Source organism: Diplotaxodon limnothrissa, linkage group LG6, assembly GCF_057381915.1.
Source record: "Diplotaxodon limnothrissa isolate DT_005_m linkage group LG6, D_limnothrissa_male_GT1.1, whole genome shotgun sequence".
Lineage (NCBI taxonomy): Eukaryota > Metazoa > Chordata > Actinopteri > Cichliformes > Cichlidae > Diplotaxodon > Diplotaxodon limnothrissa.
In genome coordinates, this window is record NC_140601.1 from 10,529,368 (window position 1) to 10,547,859 (window position 18,492).

At 42.1% G+C, this 18,492-nt stretch overlaps 1 protein-coding gene across 1 annotated transcript in view; it reads left to right on the forward strand.

The window, feature by feature from the left end:
- Positions 1–771: 771 nt before the first annotated feature.
- The window catches only part of cacng2b (calcium channel, voltage-dependent, gamma subunit 2b), a 72,642-nt gene continuing 54,921 nt past the window's right edge, over positions 772–18,492 (forward strand). Inside the window, exon 1 of the mRNA XM_085355603.1 lies at positions 772–991. Coding sequence (XP_085211729.1) covers positions 781–991 — 211 coding nt within the window. The 5' untranslated portion in view covers positions 772–780. The remainder of the gene's footprint in view (positions 992–18,492) is intronic.

Below are 18,492 nucleotides of genomic sequence, written 5' to 3' on the forward strand. Positions count from 1 at the left end.
TTTGCGAGCGAGCGAGTGTGTTGTGTGTGTGTGTGTGTGTGTGCGAGAGAGCAGGAGAATGACAGTGTAGGCTGTGTGTGACAGACTCTGTGAGTGGAAAAAATATATATAAATATATATATTTTTCACAAAAAATCAAGCGCTCCCATGCACATCACATCACCGTTGAAGCTGTGAGGATTGTAATACGTGTAACTGTTTGAGTCGGTTCAGAAAGCCCAAATCAGGTCTAAAAACAGCCCCGGAGAAGCTGAGCAGAATCCTCCATCTTCTCCTGATCTGGGCCTTTTTCAGAGTTTGACGTTTAGAGGCCTTCCAACTCAACAAAGTAGGCCTAGATCCCAGACCAGGTCTCTTGTGGGATCTGCTTGAAGCCTGTGTTTTTAGGTCGACTTTTTTTTTTCTAGAGCAGGGCAACTTACTGCCGTTTGAGGACTCGAACAGCTTCAGAGCTGAGGGTTCTGCTGTCATTGCCAAAGTCTGTTTGACCCCCCCTCACCCCCCTTGCTCTGTTGGGTCAAACAGCGACAAATCCACCTCAGAGCTTCACCCTTCCCTTCATTTTTTCACCCTTTTGAAGAACCCCCCCAAAAACCAACCATACGATTTCCCCCGAGCTCCCCGAACTCCCCCGCCCCCCCAGCCGCCCCCCGCCACCGTCGCCCGCCCGACGCCGCCCACCCCCCGTTTTCCGAGCTGGCGTGGCGACGCAAACTCACAAATATTTACTTCCTGTACATCAAGAGGAAAGGGGGCCCCCCTTTCGTGGAATGCGGCAACATGGGCGTGTTTGACCGCGGGGTTCAGATGCTGCTGACCACGGTGGGGGCCTTCGCTGCCTTCAGCCTCATGACCATCGCCGTGGGGACAGACTACTGGCTGTACTCGCGCGGCGTCTGCAAGATCAAGAGCAACAACGAAAACGAGACCAGCAAGAAGAACGAGGAGGTGATGACGCACTCGGGCCTCTGGAGGACCTGCTGCTTGGAAGGTGAGCTGGAGCTGTGCTGTAGAAGTCACACATATGCGTATATACATGTGTGTGTGTGTGTATATATATATATATACACACCAACAACACCACACACAGGCACACAAGCAGATCGATCCCTGCATGCCCACACACACATTCACACAGTCCTGCAGTTGCACTCACATGCCTACACATAGGCTCACATGCCCACACTATTCTGTATGTACTCTGCATCCATTCCCACACTATCTGTCTATCTATCTGTGTGACATCATTCCTTCTTTGTGTGTTGAAATGAATGCAGCTTCTTCCTGAGCAGTGATTTGGATGGCTTGTCTACCAAATGGTCACATCCTTGTCCGCGGTTTTGGGGCTGCCCTCATGGTCTGTCATGGCCAGTGTGGCCAGAATGTCTTTTTAATTGTCCCAGCAGAGAGCAGCCTGGCCCACTTAGCAAACTGCCACAGCGGGCTCCACATGGCACACACGGTCCAGCCAGGTGTACAGCTAAGTTTATCTCCGCGGCAGGCTGATGAACCCATATTTCTTACTTACGTCTATGTGGGGGGAGCAATTCAGCGATCACAGTAATCCCTCCTGCTCTCCATACTAGTCTTGTAGATGTAGATGGGGAGCGAAATCCAAAATCCTTGCATCACAGAGGGGAAACCAATGTGATGCATCAGCAGGGCTTATTTTAGAGCTGGGGTTATTGGGATTCTACTAAAAAAAAAAAAACAGAACAAGGAAAAAAAAGTCAGTTTTAACTTTTTTGATTGTAAATCTATGGAGGTGCACTGCTGTGTTCAAAATACTGGCTGCAAAGGGATAATGAAAAAAACCCTGCTATACAGCCGTGTTTGGGAGCAGAGATGGATAGAAAACTGGCATGAATGTGTCTTTGATGTGTGCAGGAAGAGCGGTTTTTGGTGGAGGGAGAGAGAGGGGAAAGCATATGCGAGTTTGCAGTGTGAGTTTGTGATCATACAAAAGGAAAAGCTGTGAAGTGTCTCTGTGTGCGAAAGCGTCTTTGACACATGCACACAAACGCTCGCACTGCAGAGGGTCACGCACACACACGCGCACACTTTACATACGGCATTCATGTTCAATCGGTCGTGATCATAAATCACGCAATATCAAGCCCACAGATTCGAGTGACGGAGATTCACTGCATTTGTGGGATTTCTCCCACGATTCAGCGAGGCCGCACGACTGCTCTGTTCAACGTTAGCCCGGACGGGCGTTTGGGAGAAGGAGGGATAGAAAGCAAGAAGCTCTGTGTGCAACACGGTGTTCGCACGTTGAATCGGGCCTTGAAATCAGCACCTTTGTGATAAATCTGACAGAAAACGACATGTTGCTGAGTCTGGTTTGATGTCATAATCAGCACCTACCTATTACTCATGTATATGTGTGTGTGTGAGACTGTGTGTGTGCGACAGTGAGGATGCTGTGACGCGCCGCTCCCTGATTGTGACCTCACGTTGTCGAGCCATGAAGCCTGATCCTGTCGCACACCTTTGTTATTCATGCTCACAGAAATGATTAGAAGACGAGCTTGTTATCAGTAAGTCCTGTAGATTCTGTCCTCATATTATTTATTTCTTTTCAGTTTCATGGCAAAGATAGAAAAGACGTGTAGTGAAACTTAAAATGACAACTCCAGCTGCTTCTTTCACTTGATCATCAAATTTTAAATGTTTTTTTCCATGGCACAACATCATGTTGTATTCTCTTCTTTCTCAGCTCTCCTGCTGTTTGACTTCATGGCATTAAACTCTGATCTCATACAATAATCTCACCTTATTTTTCCAGAACATCTTAAATTATCCCTTCATCACTTCTTTCTTTTTAAAAAAAAAAAGTTCATAGAGGTGATCCGGTGGCAGATGAAGCTGCAACATCACACACTAATTTTCAAAACTTAATTACATCAGAACATCACTGACATCACTTTTTTTGCTCAATATTGTTGTATTTCCTAAAAAAAAATGTATCCTTTAACCAGGTTTTTATATCCTGGACTAACAGCACTACCGTCATTGTTCCTATCTAACAGAAGCTGATGGCACATCTCTCACAAAATTGTCCAGTTCTGGTCAAATCTTAGCGTAGAACTAATCAAAGGAAATACATCATATCTATAGTTTTGTCTAAAATATCAGTTTCAAATATGATTTAATATTTCCTATGTCTCTGAAGCTTTGTAGGACTCCTGGTTGTACACGTATTGACTCTGTATGTAGGTGATGAGGTCATGTCTGGCCAGACACCATCATGTCTTGGTCGATCCTTTGACCACGTGCAAGGTAAACGAAAAAAACCCTCATCTTTCCTTTTTCTCTTTGTAAATGAGCTCATCTAGTGCTGGACAAAAACATGAAGGGCCGTGTTCATGATTAATCAGAGATTTAAATCAAAAGAAGTTTTGCACAGATATTTTTTTAACTTGGGAAAGCACAGGTGGTTTAGTTCCACCACATGTCCCATTAAGCCATGGTAGTAAACCAGCATGCATCATTAATACACCTGCGCATCCCTTGCTGGGAGGACTCCAAATGTCTGCCATGAGAAAGATTACAGATAACAGCGTAACCTGTGCCCAAGACCTGGAAGATGTAGCACTTTTTCGTCTGTCTGTTTTACACGAGTTAAACTACAGCAATAAATGTAACTGTGGTTTTTAATTCGACTTGATCTCAACAGAACACTAGCCCAGGAATAGCACAGTGCTCCCAATAACTGAAACAAACAGTTGCTAATGCTTGCTCATTCAGCGAAACACCAACCAGGTTATGAAAAGCGCTTAAAGGTCCTATACCACATTCAGAGAATCAGGTCTAGGCTCTTTTTTTAATATTGCAATTTCGCTAGAAACACAATTCAAACGGTTGCAGATAGAAGAGAAGATTTGGGATCATGGCATTCAAAGCATTCACAGGTCCACAGATGGAAAAATCAGCTTTGAGATTACAAAATGACCAAAATAAGTCCTGGTGTCCTGTGTGAGTCTTGGGTGATAAAGGTTTAGAGCACAACAGTGAACCAAACTGAAACCTAACTCTCAGTCACCTCAGTCGCTATATTAAGGTAACAAACTTTCTATAAGCTGTCTATGTAAAAAAAAATACACTTATCAGTGGCAACACAGCCTCAGTTAACCCAAACTGAATTTCCCACTGATGGCTACCTCCATCACCGCTCAGGTGCTAACACATCTGTTGCAAAAAGAAATACACTGGACAACACGGATCTTTGGTTTTGCATGAAAAGTGAAACGTACTTTCCTTCCAGCATTTATATTTTCACCCTGCAGCCTGAGCACTGTTTTAAATTTTAGCCCAGAAACAAAAGGCAGCGTATTTCACACAACTCTTCTTGCTAGCTTCTCTATTTTAAACAAAGGGCTCATTTTGTGCAGGTGTGATAACAGCTACGAGTGATCGGCCATGTGTCCACGTTATGCAATCATTTTTGAGCGCGGGTCACGGATAACAAATGTTGCACGTAACGCCGGTTGGTTTATGAACGTAGGTACAAAAAAAGGGCCAAAAACCGAAGAACTTGGCACCGAATTTTTAAAAAATTGTGTCAAATCAACGACACGTTCGCGGATGTGAACGCGGCCACGCCAACTCGCTCCATGTGATATGCTTATTTTCCTCGCTAAGTGGCTTTACTTTTCACACTCTAGGCTCGCTCTGTGTCCTTGGCACCAGAGATTTGAAATGGTTAAGAGCAGAGAGGAATCTGAGAGAGATCCAGCTTGCTCTGTTGTGCTTCGCCTTCAGAGCTACAGTTGCTTTATGGCTGTGTGGTGCAGAGAAGAGAATGAGAGGGAGGAGAGGAAGAATTGGGAGGTGTTGAGAAAGAGAAAAACGGAGGTGGTGGTGGAGGGGGGCAAGAGATAGAAAGAGCAGGCAGCCCTGGTTTGCTGTCACACCCCCTCAGGCATCCTGTGCTATCTTTAACACACAGGCCCACGTTCTATCTAACCTATCTTGCCCGCCTTTTAACATAAAACGTCACAGCGTGACAGTGATTTTACATTAGTGCTAGATACGTGATGTAAGTGATTTGTAGAAACTACTGAGTGAATGTTAAAGGTTTTGTCATCACGGTGAAACGCTGGCGTCACAACAACACCAAAGATCGCACGCAGCACTGTCACGTCGAGCTTGTGTTCGTTATTGCAGTTGTGAATGTTTCTGCTTTAAAGCTCTGCTCTGTATACAGATGGAAAAGTGCCTGTGTCTTTCTGCGTGAGGCAGGGCTCTGTCTCCATATTGGAGTGCATTACGGCGATGACATTAATTATGCTAATAGCCAACAGCTCCGGTAGCGTTGCCGTGCTAGATCGTCAACAGAGCCTCTCCACGCTGCCTCTTTATCTAAAGCCCCAGATAGTGATATGCCAGGATAGGGGAGTAACTAATTACATGGGATCCAGAATACAAAAATCCAGCTACTGACACAGAAAAAATATGCAGACCAACTCTTTATCTAAAGCCCCAGTAAGTGCATCAGTGGATGGAGAGCACAAATGGCTTGTAATCAGATTACAGTAGTAATCTGATTGGACAAAAAAAGTCATGTATCTTTCATATCAAGCACTAGTCAGAGAGTCAGTGCAGGGAGGGACGGCCGACTGCAAAAGAACACCCACTGCTTTATCGGATGCTTCATTACTTGATATGGGGAGCGGGAAATGATGATTACAAACAGATTTACTCCAAAGTCACCTGATAATGTGCGATCTGGGATCTGTAGGCTCCGAGTTCCAACCAGAAATAAATGAAATGATGCAAACTGTTAGACTGACAGGCTGAACTTCCACTGTGGTTACCTCAGTGTTTTCTATACAGTTATTTATAAGTCTATGTTGTTAATTCAGTTTTGTTTATACGGCATCAAATCACCACAACACTCACCTCAAGTTATGGGTGTTAGATTTTTTTCAGGCATTATTGTAGATTAGAGCTTTCTGCATATTTTATGATGATATTTAGGGTTATGTTTAACACAGAAGTTAACCCAAAGTTAACCCAAAGTGCTCATTTTCATGTCTCCAAAAAAATCCAGGTTCAAAATACACGAGAAGCTGAAAGGTGTGCTTTATTGAGTTAATTAATTATTGTGGAAAATAAAAAAAATAAAAACAGTGATTTAGTGATCGATAAAATGTGTTTAGACTTTGCAAACTGCTGATGATTCATCCCATAAATCACGACACACTGCTTTCCTGCATGTAAGCTGTCTTTACAGGTCAGAAATATCAGCATCTGTATTGGTATCTGTATCTGCAACATTGGCACTGTACTGACTTGCAGTATTGCACAGGACTAGTTCTAAAAAATACCTTTGTGTTGAGGCTACATTCAAATATTAAGTCACTTACTGAGAATTATGCCCTATTGTTGTCATCTCCTTAGCTTAAAATGAACCGAATTACAATACGTCCTTCCCCTGAGGTCAGTACATCCAATGTAGTTCACAAGAAATTAATAATCAGGAACCATAAAATGTTGCAAATGTGTAAACCTGTCCCCTCCTACAATAACACAAACTCATGCTAAGGAGAGGAAAGGTTGAAGACGTAGCTGCTTAATAAAATGCTACAAATCCTAAAAAATGTCTGAAAGAGGAGTGCTGGTGTAAGAAATAAGAACCGTTGTTCTGTCTCCACACAGAGGCCTGCAAACAGTCAGCATCCAGCAGCGCTCTGTGGGCGTGCTGCTGTTGATACTGTAATAGAAGTGACTGACAGGTCAAGGCAGCTGTCAAACCACAGCCACCCAACTACTGGAAATTCTTCTCAACAGAGACAACAAAACCTATTTGGAATTATTTTTAGCCTTATAACTTATTTAAAGAAAATGCCCCACTTTTTTCCCATAATCCCTGTTGAGAACATGAAGTCTAAACACGCCTGTACACACCGGACACGCAAAACTTGTGTAAATGTTTAGTGCATTAAAAATACTTTAACTCCTCTGTTCTTATTGCAGCCATTTACAGTGACTTCAAAATTTCATAGGATGAATTGGAGGCATGTTTTTCTGACCAAGCTTGATTTTTCTGAATTTTCACATGTGAATAAACAGATTTGACCAATCAGACCACTGCATTTGGCAACAAGCGCGCTCGTAGCTCAAAACGGAGATGGTAAAAACCTTAGATGCACAGCTGTACGCTGCTGCAGGTCAATAGGCCCTCTGAAATGATTTCTCTGCCTCTTCAAATGTGATCCAGCTCTCCCAAAAACAGTTCAAACTGCCTCACTGACATCCTGAAATACGTAACAAAGCGGTCGTGATAGCTCAACTATTGGATGAAACCATGAAATTCTCCCTGCTGCTGAGTGCTCGTGAGATTTCAGTGAAAATTCTGAATTTCAACTGATTTTTCAAGCAGAAACACAAAGATGTTCATGTTTCTGAGAGTTCGTTCCACAAGACGTAAAATACAGAGAGGAGAATATTTAACCCTTGTGTGGTGTTCGTATTTTTGTTACTCAGCCAGTGTTCATGGGTCTGGTGGACCCGCTAGAGTTTTGGCTTTCCAAATTAACACTATCAAACAATTTTATGTTAAATTACTCAACAGATGTTTACTTCATCCCAATTACAAGCCATATGAACAGCAAACATGGTAAAAAAATTTTCCCTTTACCTTTGTTAGATCACATTTATGAATTAATGTGCTTCTCGTTTTTTTTTTTTTTTTTAATAAAATGTTATAAAAAAAAAATCAGTTATAATCAAGTGGAGTGAGTGGAAAGACAACACATTTACACGTGAAGCAATATGTTTCACAACTAAATGGGATCAGCTGCTCATCAATGGTGACATTAGGCCCAGGGTTGTAAAACAGGGGAGGTGGTGCACACACTTATCCCACACTGTCCTGATGGCAGCTAGCTTGTCTCTCTGCCGTCGAGCTGGTCTGTCGTCTTGGTTATCAAAACGGATAATCCTGGAAATTTTGTTGAAGTTTTCCAGAGACATTGATGCACGGAAAGGTTCTTGCCGGTTTCTGCATCCCACAGGGATTCTGTGGATTCCCCTTTGGACCTGAAAACTCCTGCGAGGATAAGAACCCCAAAGTAGGCCTTTGGGGTTCTTAGATGAATTTGGTCCATCTCCTTCCACCTCTCTCCAAAAACACACCTTCCTTCTAGATTACTGCAATCCAGAATAATTTTCTGGATGGAATCTGGGATGAAAAGCTCAAATGAAGACTTGATGTCCTGCACATGAGTACCTGTCAGCCGTGTTGGCCCTGGCTTATCACAGTAACAGCTCTGTAGGGTGGCTCATTTCTTGGGCAAGAAGACCATTCAATTTCACCAGTTATTGACATCCGTATTTCTTCACTTGCTGTCTGGTGGGCTTGTTCTGGTCCTGGAGCTGGCTGCAGATGGGGTACTCGTCTTCGTTTTGTTACTAAATGGTGCTCAACCTCATCCTCTTCTTCAAAGTCACTGTCAGACTCTGAATTTTCAGAAATGTGAAATATTCTGAAACCTCTTTGTCAGCATCATCATCAGAAGCTCCTCTCTCTTCCAAAATCAATTGGATGGCCCTCGCAGCAGATAATCTTTTGCCATCTTGATCAGTTGTGATAAAGAACCACACTGGCAAAGTCTTATTTATAGTATTATGCCCCTAATTTGCAGGTGGGACAGGGTATGAGAAAATAAAATTTGGATCCCTCAAGAAAGAGGGTAAAATGTGCGGGAATGTAAGAGCAGACGGTGTTGATAGTTGAATTTTCAACAATGTTGCAACTTTGTGCGGGAGCAGGAGGGGAAGAAAACACTATCAGCAGCACCAGAAAGGAGAAAAACAGAGTGTGGGAACACAGGACCTACACTTTCAACACTTTTATTAGACCTGGGTCCAGTGGACCCGAACACCTTGTATGTAATGTAAATGCGTGGGGGGAGGTACAGTATGAGGTCACTGAAAATTAGTTCAGATTTATGTTCTTCACAGAAAATAAGCCAAAGCCAATGAATTTCAGGTTGAAAAAATAATTAATTGTTTAATTTTTCTTTTGAAAAAAACTGAGAACGGGTCTCACAGACCCGAACACCATACAAGGGTTAAATCAGACTTACTGGCATTTCCGACACGCGAATTATAGAAAATGTAACCCCCCAAAAAATGTCGTCTTTTGTGCTAGATATCAACCCAACTTTTAAGAACCCAACGCATGCTATTTTGTAAGCTAGTTAGTAAATCTGTCCGAAAAAGCAGCAATTTTGCTTTATGCTGTTTCCTCTCAGTGGTGCAGTGGGTGTCACGGTCACCACACAGGAAGAAGGTCCTGGGTTTGAATCCACCAACCAGCTGGGGCCTTTTCTGGGTGGAGTTTGCATGTTTTCCCTTCATAGGTTTTCTCTGACTTCCTCTCAAAGTCCAAAGACCTGCGCGATAGGTGATTATCGTTGTGCTTCAAAATTGGTCGTTGGTGTGAAAGTGAGTGTGAATGTGTATCTGTCGCCCTGTTAGCCCTGTGACAGACTAGTGACCTTTCCAGGGTGTACACCATCTTTCACCCTGTGACAGAATTAGGAAAGCATGTATGAAAATGGACGGACGTTCCTTCCTAAAGAGTCAGAGAAAATTGAGATATGCTGCTGCTTTGACAAACTGGCACATCAGTCAAAATGACATGTTTTACTATTACACGACCACATAAAACTTCTTAACCAGTTCAGTTATATTAAACTGGTGACAAGTGTAAAGTATTTGCCACAACAGCCCAGCTGTGCAGATGCTGCTGGTTTGTTCTATGAAGAAAAAAGTAACAAGTAACGTATGGTTACTTTTTTACTTATGACTTATTTATTACAGCAATAAAAGTTGACACAAAAATGTTCTGGGAGTCCTCTCCCAGTGGGGCTGCCATCTTTAGATTAGTCCATGGAAGTCCTGTAGGGCAACCCTGACAGGCGAATCTGGCTATAGGATCTTACAGTAGAATCAGTTGGAACAGGCAGAATTAATCTTTAAATCTATATATATCACATATGACAACTTTACTTTTGTGTATATGTGTATTTTACACTTGTGTAAAAGTGCACACAGTATCCTGGAGCAGCCTCCTAATATCCTTGCAGCCATTACTCGTCCTCTCGGACCCCCACACTCCTCCATCCAGCAGCTATCGAGTCTGCTCCAGTTGGATCCGCTCAGCGTGCCTGTCATTCTGGACGGATGGCCCCGTGTCGGTGGTCCAGCTGTGGAGGCAGGCTCCACAGATCCAGCCTGTCGTGGGTTTCCGTGATGGATCTTGCCCCGGGACAGTCTCTCGTTCGTAGGCACAGACCGGAGCTGCCCTGGGGGCCCTAGCCTTGACAGGTGGAGCTCAGCAGGCTCTAAATGTTGCTATTAATCTCCATCACGGCGGGTTTGAGAGCGAGCGAGGTGTGTGTGACAGCAGATATGTTTCTGGGAATGAGGTGTGAGTGTCTGAGAGTGTGCTGCGAGTATGTGTTTGTACCACCGTCAATTTTAGCTTTCATCACACTCAAAATCATTTCGCTGCTCAAGCCATCTGAACCGCCTGAACCTTTAAAAACCCTGCCACGTCGAATAATTTCCATCTATGCAGCACTCGCCTGGACTGACAAAAACACAGGCTGTGCGCTATGTACACCTGTAAGCTTATGTGTGCGGATATGTATGTATCGCAAAGGATTGTTTAAAGACAGTGAGGGACTCTGTCATTGTGAGGCTGTCTTGTAAGGGTTAGGTTACCATGGAGATAAGCGTTTATTTTAGGCTAAAGACCTGATTTTGTATTTTTCTTCAGCACCAGGTCAAAAGAATTGTTTTTAATATTTTTATTGGCAGGCTGAAAGTCAAAACACTGACCTGTTTGGTCAAAAACTGGAAGCCTCTGTGTTCTCCTCACCTTGTATGTTGCCATTGTGCACACACTTATACATTCTTGCATAATTACACTTATTCTGTGGTGTAACTTATATAACTGTACGCCATAACAGAGAACTGTAATTGGAAGTTAATAACCATGCTGCATGGCTACAAATACTTGCTGTGTGTGCATAAACTCTGTGAAGTGAAGAATTTAACTTACAGAAAAGCGACAAGTGACCTCAGGCTGACTTTTATTTATTCATTTTCTTTTAGTAATCCTGCATCCCATTATCACAGGCTTGTAAAAGCTAATGAAAACTGGCATTAGAATTAAAAAGGAAAAAATAATAATACAGTCATTTGGGTTTAAGAGCTTAAGTTCTATTTGGTTGTTTTTTTGTTGTTGTTGTTTTGATTACATAATATAACTGGAAAAACATTAGTGCAGTAGTTTAGTACAGGAAGCGGGTCCTGGGCTCGACTCCACCATGTGGCGTTTACGTGTTCTCCCAGTGCCTGCGTGGGTTCCAGGTACTCCAGCTTCCTCCCACGGCCTAAGGGCATGCATGTTGGGTTAATTGGTAATTCTGAATTGTCTGTAGGTGTGAACGTGAGTTTGAATTATTGTCTGTCTCTCTGTGTTAGCCCGGTGATAGACTGGCAACCCATCTAGGGTGTATCCTATGACATGTGGGATAGGATCCAGCCCTGCCGAGACCCTAAAGTGGATAAGTGGGAGAACACGGATGGATGGATAAACCCAGAAATTGTGTTTTTCCTGTCTGTGTCCTTGAGCACCCGAGTCATTGTCATGACCGTGAACAAATGTTTTACATGGGTTTTACCACTTTTTCTCAGAGGCATGTTTATATAAACATACACCATTACTCCCCCCAAGACAGCCCAAGATCCAAATGGAGCAAATTAAAATGAGAAAAACTATTTTAATTAATTTAGTTTATATTACCCCAACCTTCTCTGTGTTAACCAATTAATGCAGTCAGTCCACTTCCTTTTTGTAGCAGTGTTGCTTGTCCTCTTTCATGGCATTGCTGGGCATCTATGGCCACATGACACGGCGTAACTATGGTGATGCAGAGCTCTGTTGGCAGCACAAGGCCGGCTGTCACACAGGCATCACGGCCTCTCAATCAAAGCGACTGTTTACGAGCACTCACACCACCTGGGACTGACACACACACTCCAGTCCGCGCCATGGGAGGGGCATCAATCACACACGCAGCAAACAGCTACGTGCAAAAGAGCGAGCGCACGCACAAGTGTAGTAGAGACACGACAACACACAAGCATTGTTCTAAATAAGGCAATGAAACTAATAATAACAATAAATGGACAGTTTTGCAAAACCTTCACAGCAATAAAGAAAAAAGTAAATAAATAAATACAAAAAAATTAAATAGTTAAAGGAAATATGACAACAATCTAAACATATAAACCCCATATGGAAAAGAAATAGTAAAAGCTTATAAAAGACTTGCATAAGATGCCTACTTCATGTGGTGAATCATATAAGGCTTATATGTAGGGATGGGTACCGGTGTCATGGCACCGGTTCTGACATAAACGGTAGTAACCAGACCGAAAAGCAGCGCACATTTCGGTGCTTTATTTCGGTGCTTTTTTTTCCTGAGCTGTGATACACTTCTAGCCAATAATTTTACGTTTCCGAGGATAGTAGGCGGGGCCAGGTACGTACGTTCTGTTAGAGCAGAGCTACAGATTAAAAATGCCCAAGGCGAAGCGGTCAAAAGTCTGGCTGTACTTCACAGCAAAAGATGCAAACTCAGCAGCCTGCAACAAGTGCTTTAAGCTGATACTGTGATACTGTCAAAGGAGGTAACACCTCGAATCCGATGAAACACCTGGCGACGCATAGCATTTTTTTAAAAGCCGAGAAATGCGCCGTATTTGATAGCTTGCTGCGAGACCTCACACTGTGCACGTTGGGTGGGTTGCCAGTTATCGGACCCGGAGCAACATCCCCCAAAAACCCGAAGAATAGAGTCCTGGCCCCTAGCCCTGCCAGTGTAGCAGAAATGATGAGGATGATGATGCAGCAGAAGCCGTTCTTCTCTGCGTGAGTCGCTTAATGTTGTTCGAGTGTAATTTACGTTGAGTAGGCTAACCACGTTATTACATTAATGCAGGTAAGGTGAACTAGCAAACATGATCATAGCTACATGCGGCTGTCTTCTTGTTTGATGGCAGATACTCCCTTCACCCTGGACAAAAAGGCTAAAATGACCAAAGAAAAAGTGGGAAACAGCTGAACATGAGAGGTTTTTGGACAAAGTTTGTGTTTTTTTTCCATTGATTAAGCACTGCTTCCAGCCAAGAGTGATACCATATATGCCCCATAGCTGCAGAAAAGGCTAACATTGTTATCTTTTTACAAAAAAAAAAAAAAAACAGCTGAACATGAGAGGTTTTTGGACAAAGTTTGTGTTCTCCATTCTTTAAGCACCGGTTCGAGCACCGTTTAAGCACCGGCACCGTTTCAAAAGTACCGATTTGGCACCGGTATCGGATAAAACCTAAACGATACCCATCCCTACTTATATGATTTACTCATGAAAGTGGCCACTTTCTCATTACTTTCATATATTGTTTTAGTAAGTATCCAAAACATACAAGTTTCATTATATAATTTTTCAAGGGAAAGATTTATATATATCTTTTCCATATGGGACTCAATGAAACGATTCATTGACATATTAACTGTTGATTGTTTACCACAGAATTGAAGTTTGAAGAATTGAAGAATATCAATATCTTTAACCTCTAAAGGCAGCTTATTTGTAGGAGACAGCAGTATGTCATGATTTATAAGATGAATTATCGTCTTTCCAAATTCCAAAACACATTTTAATGACCAATAAATCCCTGTAAATGTTTACTTTCCGCAATAATCAATCAACACAATGAAATCAGCTTTTACAAAAAACAGACGTGCGAGTCAACAAAAAAAGGTTCAGCCATCTGTCATGTTTGAGGCATACTTTTTCATTTGCAAAAAAATGAATTCATTTAGCAAAATCCACTGGTTCTACATACTGAACTGGGAGGATCAGATCCGATACCAATACCGGTGTTTATTACCAATATTTGGATCAATCTGCCCACCTCTAATGATGCGTTGGTAAACATGCAGATGTAGTTCATAAATGTGTGAACATAATCCATTAGTAAAATCTTAAAAATTCAAAATATTTTCATGTACTGTATAGTCAAATACTAAAATTATTCCAACCTTTAACCAAACTTTTTTTTCAGTCTCAATACAATTATATACACAAGTCATTTCTGATCAGTAATAATTTTCATGGAGGACAATATCCAGGCAGAGGACAGTGAGCACTAACGTAATTTTAATTTGGTGGGTATTTTTGAAGAAAGACTGTTGTTTTTAGACTGAATACATTTACATTTTGAATCAAATCAAATCCCTCATTATATTTGTAAATCTTTTTTGATATGTTTGTGGTCACAGGGCATCCAAAGCCTCCAGTGTTAACATTAAAATTGCTTTTGAAAACTACAGCAGTGTGTCCGGTCATGTGTTTGTTCTGCGGATGCTGAAGTGTTTCACTAACAGGGTTATGCAACAGGACAAAGCTGTTAGCAGACTGTGGTGTTACAAGAGGAAGGTGTGCCAGAGCGATGTAGTAGCAGCACTATCCTGCACATGTGCATTATTTCTGTAGTGTAAGCCAATCCTTGACTGTTAAACCACACCGAAACGATCTATAGGCTTTATTTTAAATAATCCAGAATGACTTGCATTGTATTACAATCTGTGTTGTCACAGATTGTAAGAGCCCAGCCTCTTACAGTAGTAACAGTAACAGTATGTCACATTCTTTGTTTTACAGTATAGTAGGCTGACTGTGGTGTAGTGGGGATCTGTTGGCACCTCCACACAGTCTGTTTAACGCCTGGTGGGAGAGGTGCTGACAGGCCGACTGCTCCCTAATCCTGCAGACAACAGGAGTCAAAGGGAATGACCAGGCAGTGCATGTATGTGCATATAAACCTGTTACATTTACATTTGCAAAGAGTATTTGTGGTCACATGGTGACGATGCAAACACTCTTTATTGTTAGAAGGAAAAATACTACAACATCCATGTGCTCATTAGATAGAAGTCACGAGAGCCTGTGACCCTGCCCACATCAGTCACAGCAGAGCGACAGCTCGAGTGGGCTGCTGTCATTACGAACACAGGGTAAAGCCGATAAGAAATCTGCATTAGTAGTAACATATGGTCGAACTGATGGAGTAACAATGCTGTCATCTCTAAGCCACATGACTCATAAACATAATGCCTGTGTGTGTGTTCACAGTCTCACTTTCCTGTAAACAATACATTAGTCAATTGATTACCTGATAGTAAAATAAGCTGATCTCAGCACAGCACACGCAATATGAGTTAAACGTGGACTGCTTGCACACATTTAAGACGCAAGCACATTGCGCACACGCAGCCAAACTAACATTACCCGCACGCATGCACGTTATGTAATTGTGTTCTCACATTCATTGTGTGAGTAATAACGTGCAGCCTTGGTACAGAGCTTGGCAGTTCGGACTTGTGTGTACAGCCGGGCAGAGACGGCTGCATACAGAAGAAATTACAGAAGCCAGTCCCTGAGGTGATGTCGTGACGTTGGCCCTTCATTTACAGAGCACAAACACATGCACTTCTCATTAAAGAGGTGTTCAGAGGTCAAATTTGTAAGGTTAAGCAATGTGTTAAGTACAACGACTCAGTCTTACACACAGACACACACACATATACAAACACTGTCGAAACTTGACGTCAGTAGATATGAGCTACCAATCCTCCTACCTGTTGAAATGTAACATTTAGAAGTAAGTCATTTGTGTTTGTTTAGGCTCTTAACTAATACAGGAAACAGTACTATGATGCACTAGAATGATATTTATGTTGCCTGGATGCAGATGCACTACTGCGGGATACAATCCAGGACACAAACCACCGAGGCCACTTTTTGCACAACCTGGCAGACACTGAAGTGTGAATGAACACTACGATAGCAGTCACAGTGCCAGATCCTGTTGCACTTCACTCAGCATTAGGCCACATGGTGACACAAAGTTGGTTTGGCTTACTTCAAATGTCACTTTTATGACTGAGGTATATTAAAACATGACAGATTTGATATGCTTTGAGCAGCAATTGAATTACAGGGTTTACGTTTGTCAGTGAAGATGAGCAAAGCACCTGAACATGACACTACGACTCATGGACACTCCAGTTATTATTCCTCTCAATTCTTTTTACAGAGTGTATGAACATTCACTTCAAGGTGCTTTATATTATAAGGTAAAATCGCACAATAATACAGAGGAAATTCAAATAATCAGATGACCCTTTTTGAGCAAGCACTTGGCAACAGTAGAAAGGAAAAACTCCCTTTTAACAGGAAGAAACCTCCAGCACAACCAGGCTTGGGGAGCGGCAGCCATCTGCTGTGTCTGGTTCAGGCTAATGGGAGGAAGACAGGACAAAAGACATGCTGTGGAAGAGAGCTAACTAATGATTAAGTACAGAGTGGGCTATTAACACACAGAGAGTGAGAAAAGGTGAGTGAAGAATGCATCATGCATCATGGGAAGGCCCAGCAGCCTAGGCCTATTACAGCATAACTAAAGGAGGACTCAGAGTCACCTGATCAGCACTAACTATATGCTTCATAAAAATAGAAAGATATTAACTGAGAGACATGCAGATGCACAAAGAACAAGGTGTGAGGTTATGATTCACCAAGTCTTCATGGTCAGCAGAAGATGTTTATAGCCACACTGCAGATGTGTCTAACTCACAGTAGTGATAATGGTGCAACACTATGAAGGCTGTAATAAACTCCACTGTCTGCCGTTATGATTCGTGGTCTGTTGTAAATCGTATGTGTGTGTGCGTGTTGCCATCTGGATGCATTTTTCGTGAGTCCATCCATCCATCCTCATCCGCTTTATCCGAGGCCGGGTCGCGGGGGCAGCAGCCTAAGCAAAGAGGCCCAGACCTCCCTCTCCCCAGCCACCTCCTCCAGCTTATCCGGGGGAACACCAAGACGTTCCCAGGCCAGCCGAGAGATATAATCTCTCCAGCGTGTCCTGGGTCGTGAGTTAGTTTGGGAATTTACAGGTACTGAATATGTGATGCATCAGATATGTTTGATTGGCAGACCTCGACAGCAAGAACATTTTATTAAGTGCGCAGGTCATCTGAGAGCAGCTTTAAAGCCTAAGCTTTCAAAGACCTGGAAAACAAATGTTTCCTTTCTGTGCAGACTGATGGAATGAGTCTAAATGGCTGTGCTCCTTGCACCGATCAGAGCGACAATATTTGAACAAGAATTTGATGACTGTTGGTGCATTGTTTGGTTACTGCAAAAGAAAATTGATCAAACCACATCCGCCTACTGATGAACAAGGATTAGAAGGCCTTTTGAGAACCTGTAAAAAGATGAATTATTAAGAAAATTCTAAAGTATTAAAAGTCAAGTATTCAAAGAAGAACTGCTCTTTTTCTTTTACATCAAAGTACTTTTACAGATGTTTGGGAGTAATACTTTCTGAGGATAGATGCTTGAGTTCCATACTTGAGGTAAAGTCTTTAAGATTGAAGATGGAAAATTAGAGCAATAAATTTAGCAGATGCCAATTCTCTCAGACACAATTGAGTGATACTTATAATACAGCATACTGAGTATAGTAATTCATTGATGGACATTTACTTGCAGTAAGTACCTCCAGTCCTCACTGAGTGCTTCAGCTCTGTTAACCTCTACAAAGTAAAGAGGCCAGTATGTGGTCATTACTATAATTCACAGCTGAGGTTGACTCTTGCGTGCATGGAGGAAACAGTATAGATGAAAATGAGCCTGCATAAATTCATAATTAGTCATTTGCATGTATTAGCTTTAGGTTCACGAAACCATGGCTTTGCCTTCTGGACATGTTCAGCTGTAGGTTTAGGTTATTAAATCAGCCTCATAAATCATTCTCAAACAGATAAACAACATTACTCAGTCTCGGGATAATTATCATAATTGGTGGCATTTTAAATAATACTTCAAATGACACGATTAAAATTAATCTGTTTATTAGATTTAAATTAATACAAATATATAACACTATAATAATGTAAAGGTCGAAGGGAACAATCACTCTTGTGCAGTGCTAAATAAAGAAGCGCATATATCAAATGCACTCCTTTGAAGCACAGTTGCACACTGTAACTAAAGGTGCATTAGAAATGGAAGGTGTGTAATGCAGACACACTAGGCAAAACAGTGGTTCGAGACCAAGGCACAAATATTTCATTGCCTTTGATATGGTTGCTTCAAAGACGGCACCAGGCATCCCACCACTCGCAGTCACGTACCGTCCTTGAAGTGACTTTGGTGCTTTAAGTTGGAGATAAAACGGCAGTAAGATGGATTCAGTCTGCTATCAGTTTGTGATTTAATGGGGTCTAGTTGGCAATCTGTTTGTGACAACACTGGGATTAACTGATAAATCAGCAAAAATTGCAAATCTGTTGGACTTAACATTAACTACTAAAATTCAGAGTGCAGTCTT